Source organism: Erithacus rubecula (genome assembly GCF_903797595.1).
Source record: "Erithacus rubecula genome assembly, chromosome: 1".
In the NCBI taxonomy this organism is placed as follows: Eukaryota; Metazoa; Chordata; class Aves; order Passeriformes; family Muscicapidae; genus Erithacus; species Erithacus rubecula.
The window spans coordinates 81257789-81280782 of NC_136658.1; the positions used below are offsets into that span (position 1 = coordinate 81257789).

The window sequence follows — 22994 nt, forward strand, 5'->3', positions numbered from 1 at the left end:
AGCATAACCAACTTTGCATTTCATGTGTACAGTGCAGCTCTTGATTTGAGACAGTACTGCTTTCACAACAGTTGTCAGATTTCAGCTTTTCCTCATCATATCACCCTAGAAACCCACCACACTCCTTTCTGACATACATTTTATAACCCCAAATGTAGTCTCTGATCCTTCTTCCTAGCCTGGCTATTAGGGCCGGAGGCTGCACTGAACTCGGCGATTTTATGCAGAAAGACAACCTGACCTGATTGTTTGGGAACTAGAAAATAATACTAGAAAATAGCAAACAGTAAGCCAAACAGTTTGCACTGAATGAACTGGGAAAGATGGTACAGGGAGGCTAGCTCCATCCACAAGGGCAAATGGATAAAAGGAGGTGTTAGGGCATGTCAGGGGTATTTATAAACTTGGAGGAGGGGAGGAATTATGGTGGAGTTTAGGGAGGAGGTCCAAAAGGGAAGAGCAATTAGGAATATTAAAATTATTGCAGCAAAAAGGAACCAATGATAACGAGAGTAGAGAACTTTCTGGCAATGATCAACATAATAGAAGTGGAGGATTCTGGGGGTGGCTTTTTACTCACCACTACTGAGTGTTTTCCCACAGCCTTAAGCCACAGTCATCTACACTTATATTGCACCTGGCACCCAAAGATTCCAGGGACTCTGTAGCGTGCTGCCATGGAGAGCAGCAGCCTCACCAGGGACAGGGCAGGCAGTGGTCTGCCAGAATCACAGATGTAAAGCTGGCATCTGCTCCCTTGCACAGCAGCACTGCCTGCCTGCGGGACTGTGAGGCAGCAGCCAGCTGAGTGGCAGCAATTTGTCCCTGGACACAGCAGCAAGTCCAGGAACTGCACTGTCAACAAGTTGCCTGAAATCCCAGAGATGTGAGAAGAGAAGCTTCATAAGCAGTTGTGGGGTTAGAGGTTCTGCAGGGGAGTTAGGTAAAACTTCTACCTGTAGTTGTTGTGTTGTGTTAAAAAAAAACCAAACATTTTAACTGCTGTTTTGAATGCACCATTTTAACCAATTAAGGATCTTTCAATAGGCAAAACCCACTCAAATAAAATGTGAATGGTGTTAACAGTCAAAAAATAAGGTCAAGGATCGATCACCCCTATCGATCAACTCATCAGGAGCTGAACTTAATGATTCTAGTTCCCTTTTGACTCAGGATGTTCTATGATTCTGCAAGCTTAAATTGGAAAGGACCCAGTTCTGATGTTGAGCTCCAACCTAATTTGAATTTACATATGTATCTATCATCTTCAAAAATGTTTTCACTTGGAATAATGTATTACTTGTGTTTATTTGCCAACTTCACAACTATAAAACAGATATTTTAGCTATCTGATTCATTGCCATGTCATTGGCTTCAAAGGAATTTGCCTCCTCTTCACAAAAGTCAGTATTCTTCATGATCTTACTCATGCTATGCATATACAAGTATCAAAAGGTAATAATTAGATACATCTGCTTACATTTGCCAGGAGCAGATGCTAGACAAATTAAAGTGAACATGACTACCACTCAAAATCATGAAAGAAGTGATTCTAAAATAATTTCTGAACTTTGACAGGCAGTAAAATATTCTACATTGACATATTTCTGCTATTTGCAAAAATCTCATGTTCAAAATCATCTTCATATGCAGTTGAATCAAAAATGAATTCTGTAAGTGTTTCAGGTTACAACTTCAACTTCCTTTCCCCTGAGAAAGATAAGTTGTCAGCCCTGACAGCAATGCTTATTAACACCACAGGACAGTCACATCAGCTCCTGAACAATACTGCAGAGTCCTAAATGACTTCATAGCATGCTCCAAGAAGATAAAGACATGAGAATGGCTTTATGGAGCTAGACCTGAAATCTGCCTTTCTTGGTATTGAATTTCCTGCTGTGGGCAATGATGAATGCTCTTAGCATAGCATAAAAGTAGGATGAGACTTAACTTTAAGTTATGTTGTTTCTCTGATATTTTTCCAGCATCATACTATGAAACTGCTCTGGGGCTTCTGCTTATTTTTGGTGTCAAGCAGTGGGTAAGAACCACCTGGTTTAAACATGCACATGTATACACATATACATGTGTGTGAAAATACAGTATCCTTTCATTTGTTCAGAGCCCAACATCTGGTAATGTCATTTGCTGGTCTCTACTTCCTACAAATGAGGAGGAGTAAATAGCTGTTGGCCTCCTCCACAACATTATTACAGCTATCTTCAATTTCTCTCTTAGTTGCTTCTTTAGTAGGCAGAAAAGTCCTTCCATATTTAGTCTGGTTTTATGTGGAGTTGTGTGCCTTTCATTGTCCTTGCTGTAGTTCATTGTGCCTTGTTAAGCTCTGCCCTGGTGGGGACAAGGACCTGAACTAAACTCAGTGTTCCATGTGTGAGTCGACTAAAATGATGTGCAGTGAATTTTCCTTTTTTCTTCAACTCTTTCAGAAACCACAGAATGGTTTGGGTTGGAAGGGACTGTAGAGATCATCTGGTTCCAGCCCTGCCACCATGTGCAGGGATTCCTCTCATTAGATCAGGTTGCTCAAAGCTCATTCAAAACTGGAATTTCTATCCATTCAAACTGTCCTTTCTATCTACTTTCCAAATAGTTGTAATGTTTGCTTATTTTGACTTTACAGAATGCTCAACTGATTTTTTTCATAAAAATGCTGGTTAATACCAGAATTTATTTTTTTCTCCTGAGTGGCCACAGTTAGCTCAGAACCTAAAAATTAGTTTATAGTTTAGACTGTTGTTTCTTCCCCAGTTCTTCCTCACTTTGCATCAGCAATGATTTTTTTTTTCCTTTTTTATCACTCAAGAACACAGAATTCTGCTGTCCTTCTGCACCTCTTCACACTCACACCTGTCATTTTCACTATTCAAAGAAATGTAGCAAATCAAGGTTACCTCAGTGTTCATCTCCTGTCTGTCATGGTTATGAGGAGGATGGAGGCCTGCACAAATCCTCATTCAGGTCTGCAGGTGACCTCCCACTGTTGCAAAAACTGCTGGACTGTTTCTTATACCTGGTCATTGACAATATAAATGTAAAACATTCTTGCTTTACAAGGCTTTCTTTTAATACCATATGATTATTTATAGTAAGTGTTTATGCCTTTAAAAAATTAATGCTTAGGCAGTTTTGCCTTGCTTTTTTATTTTGTTTTTCTTATATATCTTCTTAGCTATTTTCCTCTCCTTTGGATGTGACTTCTTATTTTTGAAGTACATCTTTATAGTTGTAATAAACATTCTGGGGTTTATTTGTTTGTTACCCAACAGTTGCTTTCGATATTTAAAAGTTCATATTATGATGACTATAAACAATCTTTTCTCCAACTTTGAAGCAAGCAGCCTCATTTTTTATTTTTTGAAATCAAATACTATTTTAATGTTAATTTAGTATTTTCTCAGCTTTGAAAGAGAATTTCCCAATCCTATCTGGGTTATTTAGCAGTGTTTCTGTCACAGCATTATGCCCCATGACTTGCACATTGCTCAGAACTCAGCCAGGGGTATCTTGGCTTGTTTCAGCTTTTAGCAAAAGCTCCTCCATGAATCAGTCATTTGTGGTGTCATTTAGTCTCTGCATCACACCCCAACCTGACATTTACCCAATCTTTGTGGGGGTGATTGAAGTTTCTGATTACTAATTTGTTTTCTTGTTGTCTTTTAAATCTCTCTTGGTATGTCACTCACACCACTATCATCCTGATTAGGGGTGACAGCTTTTTCTAATACTTCTGTAGTCCTGGTATCTTAATCCATAATGCCCAACATTCAGAGCAATTATCTCATGAAAAGCATTCTTTAACATACACTGCATCCTTTTTTTCTTGCCTGTGTGATTTGTAGTTTCCACTGTCTGCCTTTCCTTCCATCAAGTCTCTGATGCTCCTATTAGGTCAATATTCTGTCTTAAAACTAGGTGTCCTTAGTTTTGTAAAAAAGCTTGCAGCATTTTAATAGTAGGAATCTATGTATTTAGTGTGGTTGCTAGTTTTTTCTGTGTTAACTTTAAATAGTGGTTTTTGGGCACAGAATGAGCTTTTGTCCTACATGAGTTTTATGAACTTCTGCCCTATGTTTCTTCTCAAGGATATAAAGCTTTTTGTAATTTCCTCCCTCTATGAAATCTCCCCAAGCCAGGTTTTTTTTCTGCACATGTTTAGTTTTCCTCTAGTCTTAAATTCAATCTTTTTCTGTGACCTTCCTGAATTTACTTACAGCAGCTTTATCTGAATCCCATTTTTGCTGTAAAGACTTTGTTCAAAGTTTGTCCAGTTCCTGATGAGTCTAAACCCTCCATTCCTACACCATTGTCTGAAGCCAGCATGAAAGACACTGCTGGAGCAAGAGAAGAGGTAGATAGATAGTCAAGGATATAATTTTTATATTTGAGAGGTCACTGATCATCCTAACTGAGCGACTCTGCAGAATACTAATACTGAAAGCAAAGGTATATAATGTACCTTGCTCATGCTGATTTACACAGACACATTTTCAGAGTCACTGGGTTGGAGGAGACCTTTGAGTCCAACCCCACCCTAACACCTAAACTAAACCGGGGCTCCAAGTTCCACATCCAGTCTTTTTTTAAGCACATCCAGAGTGACTCCACCACTGCCCCAGGCAGACCATTCCAGTACTTTATTACTCTTTCTGTAAAACACTTTTTCCTGATATCCAACCTGTATTTCCCTTGGTGCAGCTGAAGACTGTGTCCTCTCGTGCTGTCAGTTGCTGCCTGGAGAAAGAGACCAACCCTCACCTGACTACAGCCACCTTTTAGGAAGCTGTAGAGAGTGGTAGTTTTATCCACTCAAAGATCTCCTGGGGAAAATGATTTCTAGCCTCATAAATGCACTTCCTGCTTCTGAGATATTTGACAATAGTAGGTGAATTAAGTAAGTAATTGAGCAGTGGTTACAGGCTGTACCTGTGGGAAAGACAGCTCAGTTTCTTTAAATAACTCATATCTGCCTGCACTTTTGAATTTGAGGTGTACCTTTGAAATCAGTGTGTCCACTTAGCACAGATGTACATGAGGAATTTTGCTGTGAGTGCACATTGGTGGATCATGTCCCACTTCCCAGCTACTAGCATTCCCCAGTCCTCCTCAGAGCTGCTCTCAATCCATTTTCTCTCCAGCCTGTGTTTGTGCTTGGGTTTGCCCTGATGCAGGTACAGACCTTGCACTTTGCCTTATTGAACTTTATGAGGTTCACACAAAGGGGAAAGTAATTATCCAACACAGGATCAGTTTTCCTCTAAATATCCTGAGTAGACACAGACACCTGGACATGCCTGCCTTTATAGACCACTGTTTGTGGCTTAAGGAGTTAGGCAGCATTGCAGTTTGAAACTCTTCTCCTTTTTCTTTTTGCAATTGCACATTTTGACTCCCTTCCAAAAGTTATTAGCAGATCTTTGGAGGATATTCAGATTTCATGCAAGTGGTGAGACTGCTTCAGCTGGATATTTCTCTATTCAATCACTCACAGCCTGATCTTTAAAGGACACTGTCAGAAGGACATGCTCTCTCCCACTTCTTCCACAGGTCTCTACAGCAAGAGGTCTGTTTGGATGTTAAATATCAAGTATGCTTGCAATATTTCCTCTTGGGTGCAGCGTTTGGGGGGGTTTGTCCATTTATTTATTTTGTGCTTTGCTGGGTTTCATGAGCATTGCCATGTCACAGGGTGAGTTTATCCTACCCACAGTAATGAGTTGATTGTAGATGCATGTTTTCCTTTTGACTTAGCATGCATCCTAATTTTGTTACTGCCAGATGTAGAGTTGGACTTAGCATCACTGATGGAGTGAAAGGGAGATGTGAGAAGGTGGCAGCATGAGTGACAGGTCTGGAGGGGAGGGAGGAGGCAGCAGAGGGTGGTTCAGGCATCACCTTTGCAATCTTCAGCCACCATGGATAAATCTCTGCCAGTTAATTCCCTTACTCTGAAATGAACAGAAATGAACTCCCCTGGTTTTGGGGTGAGTCATGGGTGGGCTGAGCTTGGTTGGGCCCAGGACCAGCTGGGTCAGGGCTGTGGAGGCTGGAGACCAGCCCTGCTGTGGGACAGGAGCTGATGAACCCAGGATGGACCTGGACTCCTAGATTCCTTGGCTCTGGCAGGGTGAGGGGGTGCCCTCCAGGCTTGGTACTGAAAATACACACATTATGTTTCAAGTTTAGCATAGTTAAAGCATTTGATGCCTAATGTGTTCTTGCTGTGCTCCTCAAAGGGCTTTTTGTTCACTGTGTCTGTAGGAATACCTGCTGTTTCAGATACTCACAGACAGCAAGTAGAGCTTTGGGTGTCAGCCTTGCTGCTCCACTGCCAGTGAGATTGGCTGGCTCTCAGAGTCAGCAAATGGATAGGCTGGGAGATGAGAAAATTTAAGAAATTCTTCCCCCAGTGGAGTAAATACTCCCTTTTTTTTTTTTTTTTTTTTTAAACCAAAAAGTGTGGATGTGAACAGATTAGTATTTTTGTTCAAGTGCATGTATCCCTCAGCTTTCTCTTCCTAAATATAATTTTGATTTTTTTGTGGACTCTGGAATGATTAAAAAAAAATCTACAAGTTCTGCCTTTACACAAATGTTTTTACAATTCTGTGGTGACAAAAAAAATAGAATTTCACTGTGAAATACTGTTTACTGAAAAATTTTTTGAATGTTTTTCATGTTTAATCACAGCAAATAAGAGGGGCACAGAGCAATGTATTTATGGTCATAGTATTTAAAACACATCTATGTATGCCCAGCTTTAGAGTTTGTGCTGGGGATACGTTGCAGACACTAAAATAGTTCATGCATTCAAGAATCTAAGAAGTTGGAAGGTCTGAATAAATATGACAAATAATATCAACTTACAGGGCTTTCTCAGAGGGTTTTTTATTTTTTTTTTCCTTACAGATTTTTATTGATAATTCAATAAATGCAAAGGAAATATATAAGATTATGTATTTATGGAAAGAATAAAGGAGAAGTATGAGAAGTCCTTCATTCTCTAAAATGGGTACCTGGTATATCCTGATTTTTTAACCTCTTTTCATATCTCCAAATTGCAAAAAAGTAAACCTACAGCTTTAAGATTGTAGGGCAGTAGCTCATTTCTCCAACTCACTGGTGGCACATCTTGTTAGTGTGTAGGAGGCACAATCCATTAGTTGTCAGTTCCCATCTCTCTAAGGTCAGCTGCCTCAATTGTGGGAACCAGCTGACAGCTGATAGAAGTTGATTTTTTTCTTCCCTGTATGTTGTTAGCAGGATTTCAATTAGTGCAATTAAATGTACCTGTTTTCTTGAGGCCTTGGCTCTAAAATGTGCTTCTTGAAACAAGTGCAGTGAATCACTTAGCCTAGCATTATTTTTCTTTTGTATGTCTTTTTTTTTAAGGGTATTTGATGGTATTTTTTCTGATTTCTTCTCTTTTTTGTCTTTTCAAGAGCACCATCTATACACTTGACATGTCTATTCTACTTTCTTAGGAGGGACCTCTCAGATACTGAATTTTTTGTTCTATTTGTGCATTAGCAAATGGATTTTTGTTGTAATTTATCACAAATTCTTTGGACAGCTCTTCAGGGATGCGGTGTAAGAGCATTCTTTTTTTTTTTTTGCTAGCTTTCTGCTCTGGGTCAGAGAGAATTATACCCATGATGTGTAAAGGTGTGTGTTAGTTTTCCTTTAATTATTTGGGAATAGCAATTCCTGATTACTGAGAACCCTGTGGTGTTGCATTACCTGTGGTACTTTGAATCAGAAAAGGTGTATTTAAGTATTCTCCCCCCACCCTCATCTGTCAGAGACTAAATACTCCAGGCTGTCATCCTATTTTCATATATCCCTGAACTTAAATATTTTCAGGAACTTCTATTCTCCCTTCAGAGCTCACCCCAAGCAATTGCTTTCTTGTCAGCTGGTGTCCTCTGATGTTGGGATGAGAGAACACCCAAGAGGAGGAAAGCATCCCCATCAGTTTGGGGTGGGCAGAGGAGCAGAGAGAGAAGAGCCAATGCTCAGATTTTGAAGGGTGAGCTCCACTGGCCATGGCAGGAAGGTGCTGTGGGGCAGTACCCCTGGGGGTGCCTGGTTGCTCCCTTTGTTCTGCTCAGAAGCCTCAATTCCCCTGCAGTGACCACCACCTGTGCCCAAAAAGCAGCAGAGGCTGCTTTGGCTGGTTGCTATGTCAACTGTGCTCTCTTTGCCTGCAGAAAGCCAAGTGCTGGTTGGTATGGCAACCCTCCTCAGAGCACCCAAGGATGCTCCATGAGGAACAGGCTCTTGGAGAAGGCACTGGGGTGTCAGTGGAGGTGGAAGCTCTGTCACAGGGTATGAGGGGCCAGAAGGACCCATGCAATCACACATTTATTTGGAAAATTGTTTTGTAGAATCAAGTGGGTTCTTGGAGGCTAAGTAATTCCTGTTTATAACACCATCCTTTTGTGTTTCAGTAGAAGAGGGAAAAAAAGGAATGGTAACTTTGTACAAAAGATGCCAAGACAACATGGCTATGTGGAGGGTCAGACTGAAATCAGTGTGATTGAGCTGCTTTAGCATTTTCTCAATGGAAGAGTGTTGTAGCCACACTCTCAGAAAACGTGCTATGTTTTCAACCTGTCACTATTGCAGAGGTTTTACATAGTGTCAAAGAAAAGCCTGAGCCAGGATCTTATGGTGAGATGAACCTTTACTGTACCAGCAGGTAGGCCAAGAAACTTTAGAGGAAGATGCTTTGGTGGACTGGAGTGGATGTGTGTGTGTCTGTGCATGCTCAGGTCTCCTCTCTGCTGCCCAGGAACTGCACCTGCTGCCAGAAACATTCTCATCAGGCAGTTCTCTTGTAAAAGACATTAAAGGACAACAGACTTTGGTGGCTTTCTCCATTTTCTGGTGATGAAGTAAGAAACTGTGTTGTTTAGACATTGGAGAACCCAAAATGCCAGTGAGAAAATGCAGGTTTTGGGTATAAGACCAGGCTGCCCAGGAAGTGTGGAATCACCATTCCTGGAAGTGTTCAGGCCTGTAAATGTGGCATGTGGGGATAAAATTTGGTGCTGAACACGGTGGTTAGTAGTTGGACTCAATGATCTCAGAGGTCTTTTCCAGCATGAATGATTCCATGATTCCAAATTCTTTCTTTAATAAAGATTTTTCTGTAGTATGAAAGTTGCTGAAGCTATTAGAAAATTTTGAAAGCTGAGAAAAATGTTCATGTGATCATCTCACACAACTGAATAGCATTGCTGGTAAATTCTGATTTCTTATGGTTTGCCTTTTTGAATATGTCTTTATTAAAGTCATGTTTAGCTATATGAATTAATGTGTGCATTAATCTATTTGTCAGGTCTTCTGCGCATGGTAGGGTGACAGATTTACAGATATGTTGTCAAAGCATAAGTTTCATGAGTTTGGCTTTACAATTCACTTTGGGCTTATTGGGAAGAATATAATTCAATCATCAATGGTGCAGAAATAGCTCTTTATACTACAAGAGCCATACCTAAGTTTTGATATCATGTAGACAGTGAGGGAAGAGACTAAGGCATAGATTTTCAAGAACTCTTTTTATCCACTGAATGAGTACTTACTTTATTAATTCATCAAAATTAATCCAAAAACTGATGGTAATAATCACATTTGTCTTTTGGTCAAGAAAACAAGGACATGAATTTACATCCAAATGCAAATTTAAATTAGGAAACTGCACTACAGGTAGACACAAGGCTGTCTTCCCAAGCAGTGAAGTAGTTCTCTTTTGCACATTTTTTCCCAATATTTCCAGTAATTTTCAATATATTCTTTCATTTTGCATGAAAAATTTCTTTTGTTTATTTGCCATATTAACTGTATTCTATCTTAATTATTAATTGCAGTGTTTATCTGGCAGTCATTTTGAAAGAACATTTTTACAGCTAATAAAAAGCTTGTAACATTCCTGGTACATAATATAGTAAGAGAGCAAACAGTGATATTCAAATATAGAGCATTATTGCTGCTATAATTATGTTAATTTTATTTTGATGAGCAAACTATATTTTAGAATTTTTCTTTCAGTGTTATTGAGTGCAGGAGAGGAAAGCTACAGATAACAAGCCCTGTAATAGAAAACAAGTAATTGTTTCCTTTATTATTGCAGCATATTAATATTTTTCATTCATTGGTCTTATAGTCAGTGCATTAGGTACTTTGCATTATCTCTGAAGTGGCTTTTCAGGAGTGGGTTAGTTGTGTTTCCTGCATGGTATGCTTAGTCCAAGAGAGACAGATATAATGTAGAAAATGCTTAAGATTTATTTGTACATGGTTTGCACATACAGTATTTGTTAGTCTATAATTCTTGATTAAGATGTGTTAAAATCATAAGCAGTACACACAAGGAACAAAGATGTATTATACACTATTGTGATATCAACCTTTTTATTGTTGTATCTAAATGTCTTATCTTGATAATATCCAAAGTATTATCTACTATTTGAGGTTTTTTTAGTTGTTTTCCACTCCCCTTGTCCAGGGAAAACAATATTGAAAGAACACACCTTTTTGTCTGCCTTTCCTTGCAACAGTGGCATAGTTGCCATGCTAGAAATCCAAGCATTCCCAACACTGTCCTTTATCCTTGTAGAAAGTTTAAATGCACAAGAGAAAGATCACATTGCCAGTGCAGCCAAGCTTTTCCCATTTTGAGGACATTTCACCTGTACTTGAGAAGCACTCTGTTTGTTGCCTGTCAGGGCCTTGAGTGATTTTGTTACCATGCTTGACCTGAAGCGTGATATTACTGTGAGGATCTGGAGAGGTAAATGTTGAATGTTGCATTGTGTTGTTTGGGGGAATAAAATATGTTTTATAGAGGTCTTTGCTGCTGAGAGAATTGTCCACTGCTCTTTGCAGTAGTTAGAATGTCCTAAAGCTGGCAGCTCTGTGTTATCTTTGACATAGAATAGCACCCTAATGCAGTAGCTGTGGTGGGATGAATCTCTTCTGGCTTTAGACATCTACCCTCTTGACCTCTATATCAGAACTAGTCATCATAAGCTCCCTGGAGGGAGGTGGCCCTTAACAACCAATGTAGACCTACTTACTGAGTGGTAAAAGTTCATTTTCTCTTTTCCCTGAAATATCTAGTTAATGTTTTCCAGTCTACACTCAAACCATTTTTATGTTTTCCTCTGGGGTCTAGACTAGGGAAAAACTTTCTTTATACATAGAAAGTATGGAAAATTGGCTAATCAGAGAAGGAGAGCTGATATCCATATGGGTTTTTAAAAGTATATTTTCTGAAGGTAGTGAGTGATTTGGGTGGAGCCACCCTAAGGAACTGGCCTTTCCTGCTCAGGTATCACTCTTTACCGCCAGTGGTTTCAGTGCAGGTCTTACACAAATTTGCTGCTCCTTTTTATTTTGAGGGAGTTGAAAAAGTGTGATAGTGGCCAAGCATGTATTAATTCTTTCTGTCATCATCTTCAGAGCAGGTAAGGCTGTCAGAGCCCAAATGTATAAAATACAAATATGATTTTACATTATATACGTTAATGGACATAGAGTTGAGGGTATTTAAAAATTTAAAATCAAGATGATGCAAGTAAGCAGGGTTGATAGAGAAAGCACTAGTGAAATTTTTACCTTAGAGAATGTGTTTTGGAAATCCTTTTGTCATTCAAGACACAGCAAGTTTTGGATATTTGATGATTGTTATGTTTCTGCATGTAATTTGTAAAGTTGTTCCCTGACATAGTAAATGTTATTTTAAAATAAAATGCCAGATTATTAACGCTTTTATTGTTATGTATGTTTGATTTAGCTAATTAATTACTCCATTCATTAAATGTTAACATATATTTTATTTCAAACCAAAGGAAAAAGAAAGCTAGCCTAAAACTTTTTTTTTTCAGATGTACTGTTCTCTTATATTTTGGTGTTGGCCAGCTCGCTTCTTTCAATGCTGTGCAGTGCCCTCCTTTTTGTTTATTGCATTTTTTTTTGTATTATTATGTGCATATACTGTGCAATTGCAAATAGTGAGCTTTTGATGTACTGTTCTTGTGTCCACAACTTTCATTATCCCAAATTTCTTGACATTGCTGTGCAAACCGTTATAGAAGCTGGCAAGTTTAGAATGTTAATAGAAACAAGCTTTAATTAAACAGAGCAAAACAGAGCTGGTAGAGGATATTTGTTCTAATGCATCAGTGGTAGGAAACTGATTGCAGAGAATGTGAGGAGAGAGGTGGCCTTTGTGACATGGTAATGGGGGTGAGGCAGGTGCACCCAGTGTCTCATGCACCTCATTCACTGCTGAGCAGAGACCATTAGTCCCACTGAAGAAAGCTGCTGACAAAAAGATTAGAGCTCATTCTCTTCAGCAGTCATGTCAGATTTGAGGTTTGAGGAATGAGATTCCTTCCAGGCAGTTCCACGTGGGCTCCTTTCTCCCATCACTGGGCCCTTTTGTTTTCAAAGGTCTCCTATTAGTTTCTTAAAATGGGAACAGCTTTTCCTTGATATCTATAATGATTTATTTTTCTAAGCAATTAAATTTGATTTCTTTAAACCATAGCAGCTCTCCCATTAAAGAGAGTGAATCACTGAATCAAAAATGCACAGGCTCTGCGTGTGAAAAGCAGGCTCAAGTTTCATATGATTTCAAGGAAAAACCATAGAGAAATAGGGCAGGAGCAGTGCCTGAAATTGGATTGTCTCCACATGAAACCCATTACAAGAATGGACCATTCCCAACAGCCGTGCTTAGAAAACTTGAGCATCCTTTTCCAAACAAGCAGCAAGCCTGAGGGGTTCTGCATCACCAGCTTGTAGAACCAGATGCAAATGCAGGTATCCTGTGGCTTGCATACCTGCTGCTAAATATTTAAATGTGTTTGGAGATCACATAAATTTCTCAGTGTTTTGTGAAGACTCTCATGAAGAGTTTTATTGTTTAGAGTACTTCTGTAATTTGAAAATCAGAGTTTTAATGGCCTGTACTTACAGTCTCATTTTTTGCATGTGATTTATTTTTTTCAGTTTTGCTGGCTCATGACTTCAAAATGTTCCCAGGTGTTTTTTTAAATGTTTTATAATCCCATGAAGTTAATGAATGAGGCCCACCATCTAAGACTTTAAAAGCATTTCAATATAGCATTCTTATGACATGAAAATGTCAGGTTAGCAAATTCTGAAATGAAAGAAAGAATTTTAAAATGGATGTTTTGAGCTGCTGTATCCATGTTTAGGCTTTTATGTTAGTGATCGCAGCTCGTAGTAGACACCATAAACCTTAAAAATTATGAAAACCAAATGTTGACATTAGTGGAACTTTAATACAATTTACTGTTACTTAAAGTACCAGCCAGTGTAGCCTGTTAATGAGAAAATATTTCTGTTACTGCAAAATGCAGTTTCGCTCAAAGGAACATGTATAATCAACATATTTTCAGTTTATTTTTCTGACAGAAATTTGCATACTGCTTCAAAATACTTTAAATGTTTTTCCATTAATCTGTAATTTTTAAAAATGGGGAAGATGGCAATATTTACCCATTGTGTCGTTTATCATTCCACAAATATGATAATTTTGGGCAGTTGTCAGAGGAACTACACGAAAGAAAAGCAGGAGCAGGACAAAAGAGACCTGCTGAATTTCATAAGAGTTTAAATGCCCCCTTAGTCTAGAGTGATAACTTGAATGATACAAACTGTTTATTAAGTGATACAAATATTTTATTTTTATTAAGCATTTTAAAATATAAAATTTATTTTTAATCAACAGCAGAATAAGCTATCAACGAGGAGATTGTTTTCCTAGTGACACAAAATACGATTGACTGTTGTACTTCTCTTTTTTCTTTTCCCTCCCCAGGATTACACTTTGACTATGTATTTTCAGCAGTACTGGAGAGATAAGAGGCTGGCTTATGCTGGCATCCCTCTCAACCTGACTCTTGATAACCGAGTGGCAGATCAGCTCTGGGTGCCTGACACGTACTTCCTGAACGACAAGAAATCCTTTGTGCACGGCGTGACGGTGAAGAACCGGATGATTCGCCTTCACCCGGACGGAACGGTGCTGTACGGCCTCAGGTCTGTGCTCCCACAGCCAAGATCTCATCACTGCTCTTGTGTCTTGGTGGTGGTTGCTTCCTGGTACAAGGTTATTACAAACATTAGTTGGTTTGTTATGTAACCTTCCCTGTAACTCTAAGAGATGCCAGTAGAAAACAAATGACACACTCGATGTTTCTTAATTTTGCCAGAAGCGCCTTCAGTCAGGTTTTATCTGTTTCTGTACAGTCACCATATCTGGAAAGCCCACTGGCTATAGGAAGCAGAAAGGCACATATTAATTGTAAACCTGAAAATCCTGTCCAAAATGCAGGCGGCAAGATTGAACGTGGGTGCTTATGTTGTTTCTTGACGTGTTCATAGGCTATTAAAAACAAAAATCCAGAAGTAGCCCTGGCTGGGGGGAGTCAGCCACAGCTAAGATCATGACCTAGTACTTTCAGTGATTTCTTCCAGCAGGAATCAGCACTGTAAATGTTACATTTCAAACCAGAGGTACAAAGTGACCTTACATTCTGTTACTTTCTACCTATTTGAGGTTTGACTTGTGTTTTCTTTCTTTTCTGCCATAGCTCTTGTGGTTAGAAATGCTAAAGTAGCCTTTCCTTAATAAACTTAAGTACACCAACAAAAATCCTTATGGAAAACCCAGTAGCATCAAAATATTGCTTTTTTTGAACAGGTTACTTCATTTGCTCCAGTGGTTTAAGTCAGCAAAACAAGTCTTTACCATTGAAAGCTCCATTTCCATAGTTGGAAGTTTTTTGGATATATCTAAATGGAGATAATACTCAAGATTGGTACACTTTGGTAGTGAAGGATAAAAAGTCCCTAATATAAAAATGAATTAGATCAGAAAAGTGGTGCAGATGGGTTATATATCCAGTATCAATATTTTACCTGCTTTTCTATTTTATCAATGCTTGAGCTTTTTACTTGATTTGGTTCTTGGCCCTCACCTTTTTAACTCCTATTTCATGTCATGTTTGGAGAACTGAAAGAATCTTTCTAGACAAAATTGACTCAGCCTAATATGAAACTTTGAAGTTTAGAATGTTTTATTTGTAATTAATTGTTTTAGCAAGAGGAGGCTTTTGTTTTACAAGGTATTGACCCATAGAATATGGAACTCTACAGGTTTAGGATTCTTTCCACAAGTGGTTAAATGTAAGAAAAAATTATCTGAGATATATTTTTTTTTCTTTCATGTCAAGAAATATCCCCACAAGCAATGTAATGAAGCAAAGGAGATTAAAAATCTTGTGATCCTAGTAATGTGTAGAAGTCTTTGTCACGCTTTAAAAACATTTGGGCCCATTCAGGTGAGGATTATCTGTCATAGAGTAGTGTATTTGAATAAACTGGCTTCCTCTTCTGCAAAATACAAGTGTCCACAGCAGATGCATTTCACACAACAGGATTTGCTTAGCAGGGTTTTCACCAGTGCCTCATGTGTAGCACACTTCTTTTCTCTGCAAGCATGTAATATCCAGAGTGAGATATCCATGATAAGAAGCAGCTAAATTGCACAGTGAAGAACGACTGTCTTAAATTAAATCTTGGTAAAATATTGGACATTGTGATCAAAAGGAAGAAAATCTCTGAGCCTTACCTCTGCTGATTTAAAGACCTGTGCTTTGTGTTGTTCCATCACTACCCTACTTCCTCTGTAATGGTTTCAGAGCATCCCAGTGCCACTGGGCTCAAGCTGCAGTCCAGGGACAATGTGAGGGAGGCCAGAACTTGGTGTTTTTATGTGCCACAAAGCACAGGGTCACTCAGAATAATAGGTGAAGTTTTGGAGGTTTGCAAGCAATTACAGAACATCCACAGAGCAAAACAGTTCCTCAATACATATATAATTGAAAGTGATCCCAAGGCCACATGGATATGTGTTCTCTTCTGAACAATGTAGGATTTATCACAGTTTTGAAAGACTTGACCTTCAGTCATCCAAGGTTCCTCTCTACTTTAGAGAAAACACTTTGCACTGCAGTAGAAGTCTGTGACACTGGGGGAATGGAACAGTAGCTTTTTGAAGTTCAGCCCATTTCTGGGGAGTTTTTTTCTTTGGGCAACACACTGAATTTGTTCCATCCTCTTCAAAGCAGTCTACAAGGAAAATGATGATTAAACAGCTTTTTTTTTTCATAAGAGACTAAGGAGGAAATTACTGTAGTCTGGGGATCAATAATAGAGTCTGACTGCTTGAGTATTTCTCATGCATAGACTTCTTGTTTTTAGACAGTACAATGTTAAAAGTAACTGGAATGGGGGAATATAAGTATTTTATCTGAAAAGGCTCACATAATTATTACCCATTTATGGAACATGATGAATGTTTGCAGGGTGAAAACTTTAGTTGTGATCAGTCAGACAAGGCAACCACACTTACTTCTATTCTTTTTTGGATGAATGTGTTTCTGTATCAGGAAAGTGAACTGTCAGGACTGTGATCTAGTCACATGAAGTATCTATATTGCCTGTTCTGATTCATACTGTAAAATTTTGGGGACATAAAAGATCCTTCTCTCAGTTATGCATACAGCACCTCACAGCCCATCACAGATGGGATTCCTGTACAATATAGCAGTATAATCAATGACAATGAGCCCAGGAATATAGTACCAGAGAAGGATAAGAGAATCTATATCCAGAGGAAATAAAACAAAAGTAGTAAATTACGAACAACTAAAAACATTTTCCTTGTGTGTTGCTTTCACCTAAATTGTATGTGTGTCCCACTTCATCTTTGTCTGGCTCATAATAATTTCTCTGTCACTACAGTGATGATAAGTTCTTGAAACCTTGTTGTGTTGTGTCAGGCACCATCCCATCCCAGAAAACGTAAGCCTACTCTTCTTGGGAGCATGCACAAGCCTGAGCCATTCATATTTGCTTTTGGTGGGCATTTGTGCAAGCTGGATTTGGTTGGTTGAATGTTCATTCAGGAGGGACCTCTGAGTACAAAACTTACTTTGAAAAACTGAGGTAAATTTGTTTCTGTCTATTTCTAGCTGTATATTCTTTTTCTAGTGGATATTTATTAAATTAAAAACATCCATTTTTCTGTAGTATAAAAAAGTTTCTTGAGCAAGAATGTGCAATTTCTGGTACTGGAACTTGTGACACAAAACCACTAGAGTATGTGAACAGACCAAAATCAAAATACATTCCTTAAAAGTCATAACACAATTATTAAGTTGAATGTAAGTTTGCCAGCTGTATAATTTTTTTACAATATTGTAAAATTAATCATTTGTGTTCTGTATGGCTGGCATTTAAAGCTAGTTATACAACATAATAGTTAAGAGTCTGCTAGCACATTCCCTTTTGTATCAACTTAGCTCATGTGGATTCTGCTGCAGGATCCCACATGAGACCTAGGTTAGTGTAGGCGAATCTTCTAAAGCATGGGAGAAAACCTTCATATCAACAATTTCCAGGCATGCCTACTTGTTTTACTTTGAACACAGTAATTATTTGACTCAGGAGCAAGATCCTTTCATTGCATAATCAGTATGGCTTTGTTAAGATTATCATTGCTTGTTTATCAATAATAACAGATTTAAGAATAAGTTTTCTCCTCTAAGACCATATGCTAATCCTAGATTTATATGCTTAGCTAGAGCTGCTCTTAGTCATAGTATTGAGGAGATATTCAAAGAATCATAGGAAGCTTTGGGTTAGGAAGGAGCTTAAAAATCATCCTGCCATGGGCAGGAGCACCTTTGATTAGATTAGGTTGCTCAAAGCCCTGTCCAGGCTTGCCTTCAACACTTACAGGTATGGAGGAACCAGAAATTCTCTGGGCAACTTTTTCCAGTTCCTCACCACCCTCAAAGTCAAAATTTCATCCTAAAATCTGATCTAAATCTACCACCTTTCAGTTTAATGCCATTCCTCCTTGTCCTACCACTACACATCCTTCTAAAAAGTCCAACTCCAACTCTCTTGTACCTTGTCTTTTGGTAGTGGAAAGCTGCTATAAGATCCCCCTGGAACCTTCACTTCTCCAGGCTAAACAACCCAGATGATTAATCACCTCCATAGTTAATACCCCCATGTCTTAGCACCCTGCCTGAGGCTCCAGAAGGGCATTTGCAAATGTTGGTTGCTGAGATGTTTCCCTAAACTGCAGAACAACTGAGGAACTGCTGTTTGTACATGCTCCAGCCCACTGCAATTTGTGAGCAATTTCCAGATGCAGCTTGGAGGAAGGCTGACCTAGGTATCCTCTTGTGATACAGTCCTTAGTAGCTGAAACCCTGTGGGACACATAAGAGTGTTCAGAGGACAAAGGAATCAGCAGTGACAAAAACATGATCATGCTCTAGGCAGGGCTGGAGAGCACAGAGATCAGGTGTGTGCCTTTCTTAGCTGCTGGTAGGGATGTGTTAGAAGATGTGCTGAGTAATAGATCCTTGAGTATTTTTCCTCTCCTTCCTCTTTCACTGCCTTTGTGCTCATACAATTGTCTCTCCCTGTGCAAAGAAATTACAATATTTTCTTGCAAAAGCACCACCTCAGTCAGACAAGGGTGGCCTGTGTTGTCCTGTGAGATACCAATAATGATCTTACTCCCTTTCTTTAGATATTATGTATTAATTAGTTATTAATCTAAAATGATCCCATATACTAAGGATAAATACTCTTTCCTTCCTTTTCATTAAGATTAGATAGAGCATTCATAATAAAAACGTTTTTTTATTTTACTGTGAAAGATGTGAACAAAGACACCTAACGACTTTTTTCTCTTGAAACATTGACCTGGAATTTTAAAGTAGTTTGCCAGATTAGAAGACTGCAGTTTGAATAGGTTAGTGAATAAAAGAAAGAACTTCAGAGAAAACACATGAAAAAAAAAAAACCCATTAACATTGAGTGTTCCAGCTTTTAGAAGTACATTTAAGGCATTTTCCCATCTTGTATTTATTAGCATAAATTATCACTAGAGTATTATTTGTTTGGGAACAAAGCGTGTGCAAAGTCCATGTCTTGTTTATATGAGGATCAGTAAGGAATAGAGCTAGTCAGATCCAGAAGATAATTTAAATGTGAAATTTATATGAAGCCATTATAAAAACAATGATGCATAAGAATGTACATATCCTTGGTGGAGGCTATGATTCAGAAAAACATCAAAATATGCTGCAGATTAATTATGAGCATATGGTTATATCTGTCTAAAGTTAGTACGAATATATAAATCCATTAATTACAAAATAAAGTGACAATGCTGTGTGAAGCTGTTAAGACAGTTGTTCATGTTGCACATGATTACTGTTGGCTCTCCTGATATACAAGAGGTTGATGAATAATGCTGATTCATCAATAGTGAAGTGTTTTTTGCAAAACCTTCCTTAGGGTGCTAAATGGTTAAATAAACACAGTAGCAAAAGTGTATTGTTATTTGAGGAGAAAACTTAAAATTCAGTATGGAGCTTCACAGCAAAATCCTCTTTGAATTTGAAAACCAGGGAAGTAAAATTTAAAACAAAGCATTTTGCTGGACTTAAAAGATTTTTCTTTCAACATTTCAGGGTTTATTTTCTAGACCTGCCACAAAACCAAGAAATCAGTTATTCATGCAGCTGTAATCATTTTGACATTTGTAGCAGACTATTTTCACTTCATGGTTTCTGTTATAAAGTCATATCTTTTAATCTCAGCAAATGTTCATGTAATATTTGCATATGAGGATAGGTCCATTGAACCCCAAAGGGGCTGGTTGCATAAGGGTAATTCACAGTGAATTTTTCTCCTGAAAGTCAGTGAATTGCTGCCCTTTTAGGCTGCTGTTCAATATAAAAATACAGACCAGAATCTCAGTTATTGTAAGCTGTTCTTCAGAGTGTCTTCGCTTTGGAAGATAAACAGCCCCATGCCCCCAAAAACCTGGATTACTGTCTGTTTGGTAAAACTGTTTGATGCTTGTATTTCAGAATCACAACCACTGCAGCATGTATGATGGACTTGAGAAGATACCCATTAGATGAACAAAACTGTACTCTGGAAATAGAAAGCTGTATGTACCTAAGCAAATGCATGTGAAATCTAGTTTGAATCTAGGTGTTTTATTTTGTTTTTTGTTTTATAAAACTGTGTAATATTTACACGTGTGTGTATCAACACTATTTGAATCATGTAATTATGACCATTTGGATTTTTTTTTTTGGTCTGTTTATTGGAATTATTAAAAGATATAAGGAGTCATCCATTTCCAGATAGATGAATGCATACTAGAAAATTAGGTTGGAACAGAATGAAGTAATTTGGTATTCCTGCCTGGCTTGGCAGAGGTAGTGACTGGATGCTTATCTTCAACATGAGAGATGAATATTTGTATTTTTATCAGATTTATTTTCAAGAGAGCAAACCCTGTGATACAATTTTCTTTCAGTATGCTTTATTATGTGTGGATCATCTTGGTGCAGGACCTACCCTGGGAATTCAGATTGACCCTATTTATGATTTGAAATTGTGTTAAAAAAGAACAATATTCTCTTTTTCACCTAGTCATGTCCCAGGATTGCAATATTCAGATGTATCTTTTCACTTCAGAAGTACCTGGTCCATTTCTGCTATTGGCTGGAAATTGTGGGCCTTATACAGAAAATACTAGTATATATTCCATATTCAGCTGTAGTCCTCCACTAGTGGAAGCTAGTGGAAATAGTTTACTGTGAAAGGAAAAGGTTTGCCCTGTTTTCAGAAAAAATAATCAACATTCTTCTTGTGATTATCAGTATAAATATACATTTGGTTTCAGTGTTAGATACGTTTGATATCCTAAATCTTGGATAATGTTTTCTTCTCATTTTGACCATTAGTGAATAATGTATGAGTGATAAAAAGATAAAATAAGAAGAAAACCGAGTATTTTGCCTAAAATTCCCAGGCAGACTGCAATGGTGTAGCAATTTGGGAGACCTTCCCACAGGCAAAATACCATACAGCTCTCCAGCTGTTGCAGTTCTTTTTGTTGTCTCAAATGACAAGCTGCATGTTTGAAGCTATGTTTGAATCTGCTTTTATTTCTGACTCTCTTGCTTTGCCTGCAGATGGCTACACAACTGATGACATAGAGTTCTACTGGAGAGGTGGAGATAATGCAGTCACTGGTGTGGAGAGGATTGAACTTCCTCAGTTCTCTATTGTGGAATACAGACTGGTGTCAAAGAATGTTGTCTTTGCCACAGGCAAGTATTGCCATTTGCCCATTTAGTGTTTAATTTTCTTGTGCATGAAAATTACTGTTTTATTAATAATAACTAACTATTATTACCAGTCATGATACATAGCCTGGGTTGCATGTTTGGATAAAGAAATTGCTAGACAAAGCATGGAGGTAGGAGCCCATGAGAATTCCAGACCTGCATTTTGCTCTGGTACCTCCAATACAAGAGGGGCATGGAGCTGTTGGAACAAGTCTGTAGGAGGGCCACAAAGATAATCATGGGCTGGAGCACCTCTCCAGTGAAAACAGGCTGAGAGCTGGGGTTAAGCCTGGAAAAGAGAACCTTCTAGCAGCCTTCCAGTATTTAATGGGGCCAACAAGAGAGCTAGGGAGGGATTTTTTACAAAAATATCTAGTGATGGCTCAAGGGCAAATGAAATACTGAATACCTTTCATAATGAAAGAGGGTATATTTAGATCAGATATAGGAATAAATTCTTTATTGTAACAGTGGTGAGACAGTAGGTTGCCCAGAGAGGCTGTAAATGCTCCATCCCTGGAAGTGCTGAAGGCCAGCTTGGATGGAGGTTGGCTTTGAGGAGCTGGTCTAGTCAAAGATGTCCCTGCCTGTGGTAGTGGGGTTGTAACTATGTAGTCTTTAAGGTCCCCTTTCAAACCAAACTATTTAGTAACTATTATAGTAACTCACAGCACTGTATGTCTTTAGTTTACAAAGTGCAGGTTTGATTGACATATTTGGTGTGAGACACCAAAATAGGAATATGTGTGACAAAACCCAAGCAACACAGAAAGCCATCAGCACATGTGGGGCCATTTTTTTGGTCATTCTTGGGGGCCCTCAGATTCTCAGTGCTGTTCAGACCACGGGAGTGTGCTGTTCCATCTGTCTCAGCACACCAGAACAAATGAAGCACAGCTCAATCATGTTTGTAAGCATTGCTTCACCCACTCTTTGGACACAGCATCTGTTTCAAAGTACACAGAAACACAAGTTGTATTTCAGAACAAAATGTAAATATTGCTGGGATTGAAATTCTTATGAGGGGGTTTGCCAGCTGCTGATGTTCTTGTTTACCATTGTGAAGGGAAGATTTTTTTTCTATAGAGAATCAGTTGTTCTGTCAATTCTCTAATCCTATATCCTGTCCTGCAGCTGGTGTCACCTTTGGCAGCCAGGGCTTACCTGCACCTCTGCAGGACTGGATATGCCTTTGTAGGAAGGCTCTATTAGACAACAAAAAGAGTACAGAGAACTTATTTGGGGAGTGGCTTTTAGGACAGTCCAAGGCCATCTTTTAGTTCAGTATGAAATATTTCACTAAATGCATGACTTAGTAATGTAGAGGGGAGAGATTTGTAAAAACCAGGCAAACAAGAAATCCAAAGAGAGGTGACAAATACATGAGAGGCTTAAACTAGGAGCACATATTTCTGTGACTGGACAAATGTTCAGAATAATAATGGTCTTCCTTAAAAAAAAAACTAGTGAAAGGAATAAAAAAGTCTCATGCTTCAGGGTTTAAGACAGTTGGCATTAGGGACTCACAGAGAACAGCATGTTTCTTGTACCATTTTCTGAAACATTTCATTTTTTTCACTGATGAAGACACAATACTGAATTTACTATTGCTTTGATACAGGGCATTATAAAAATGCCTGATTAATTATGACATTTTATGACAAGCATTTCCATGCAGGGAAACATCACATTTGTTTC

At 38.4% G+C, this 22994-nt stretch overlaps 1 protein-coding gene across 2 annotated transcripts in view; it reads left to right on the forward strand.

Annotated features, from left to right (window-relative positions):
• GABRB3 (gamma-aminobutyric acid type A receptor subunit beta3) overlaps positions 1-22994 on the forward strand; it is a 116905-nt gene that overhangs the window by 70348 nt on the left and 23563 nt on the right. For both annotated transcript variants that reach the window (XM_079316115.1, XM_079316114.1), the window contains exons 4-6: positions 13874-14094; positions 20022-20104; positions 21141-21278. In XM_079316115.1, the coding sequence (XP_079172241.1) occupies positions 13874-14094; positions 20022-20104; positions 21141-21278 (442 nt within the window). The remainder of the gene's footprint in view (positions 1-13873; positions 14095-20021; positions 20105-21140; positions 21279-22994) is intronic.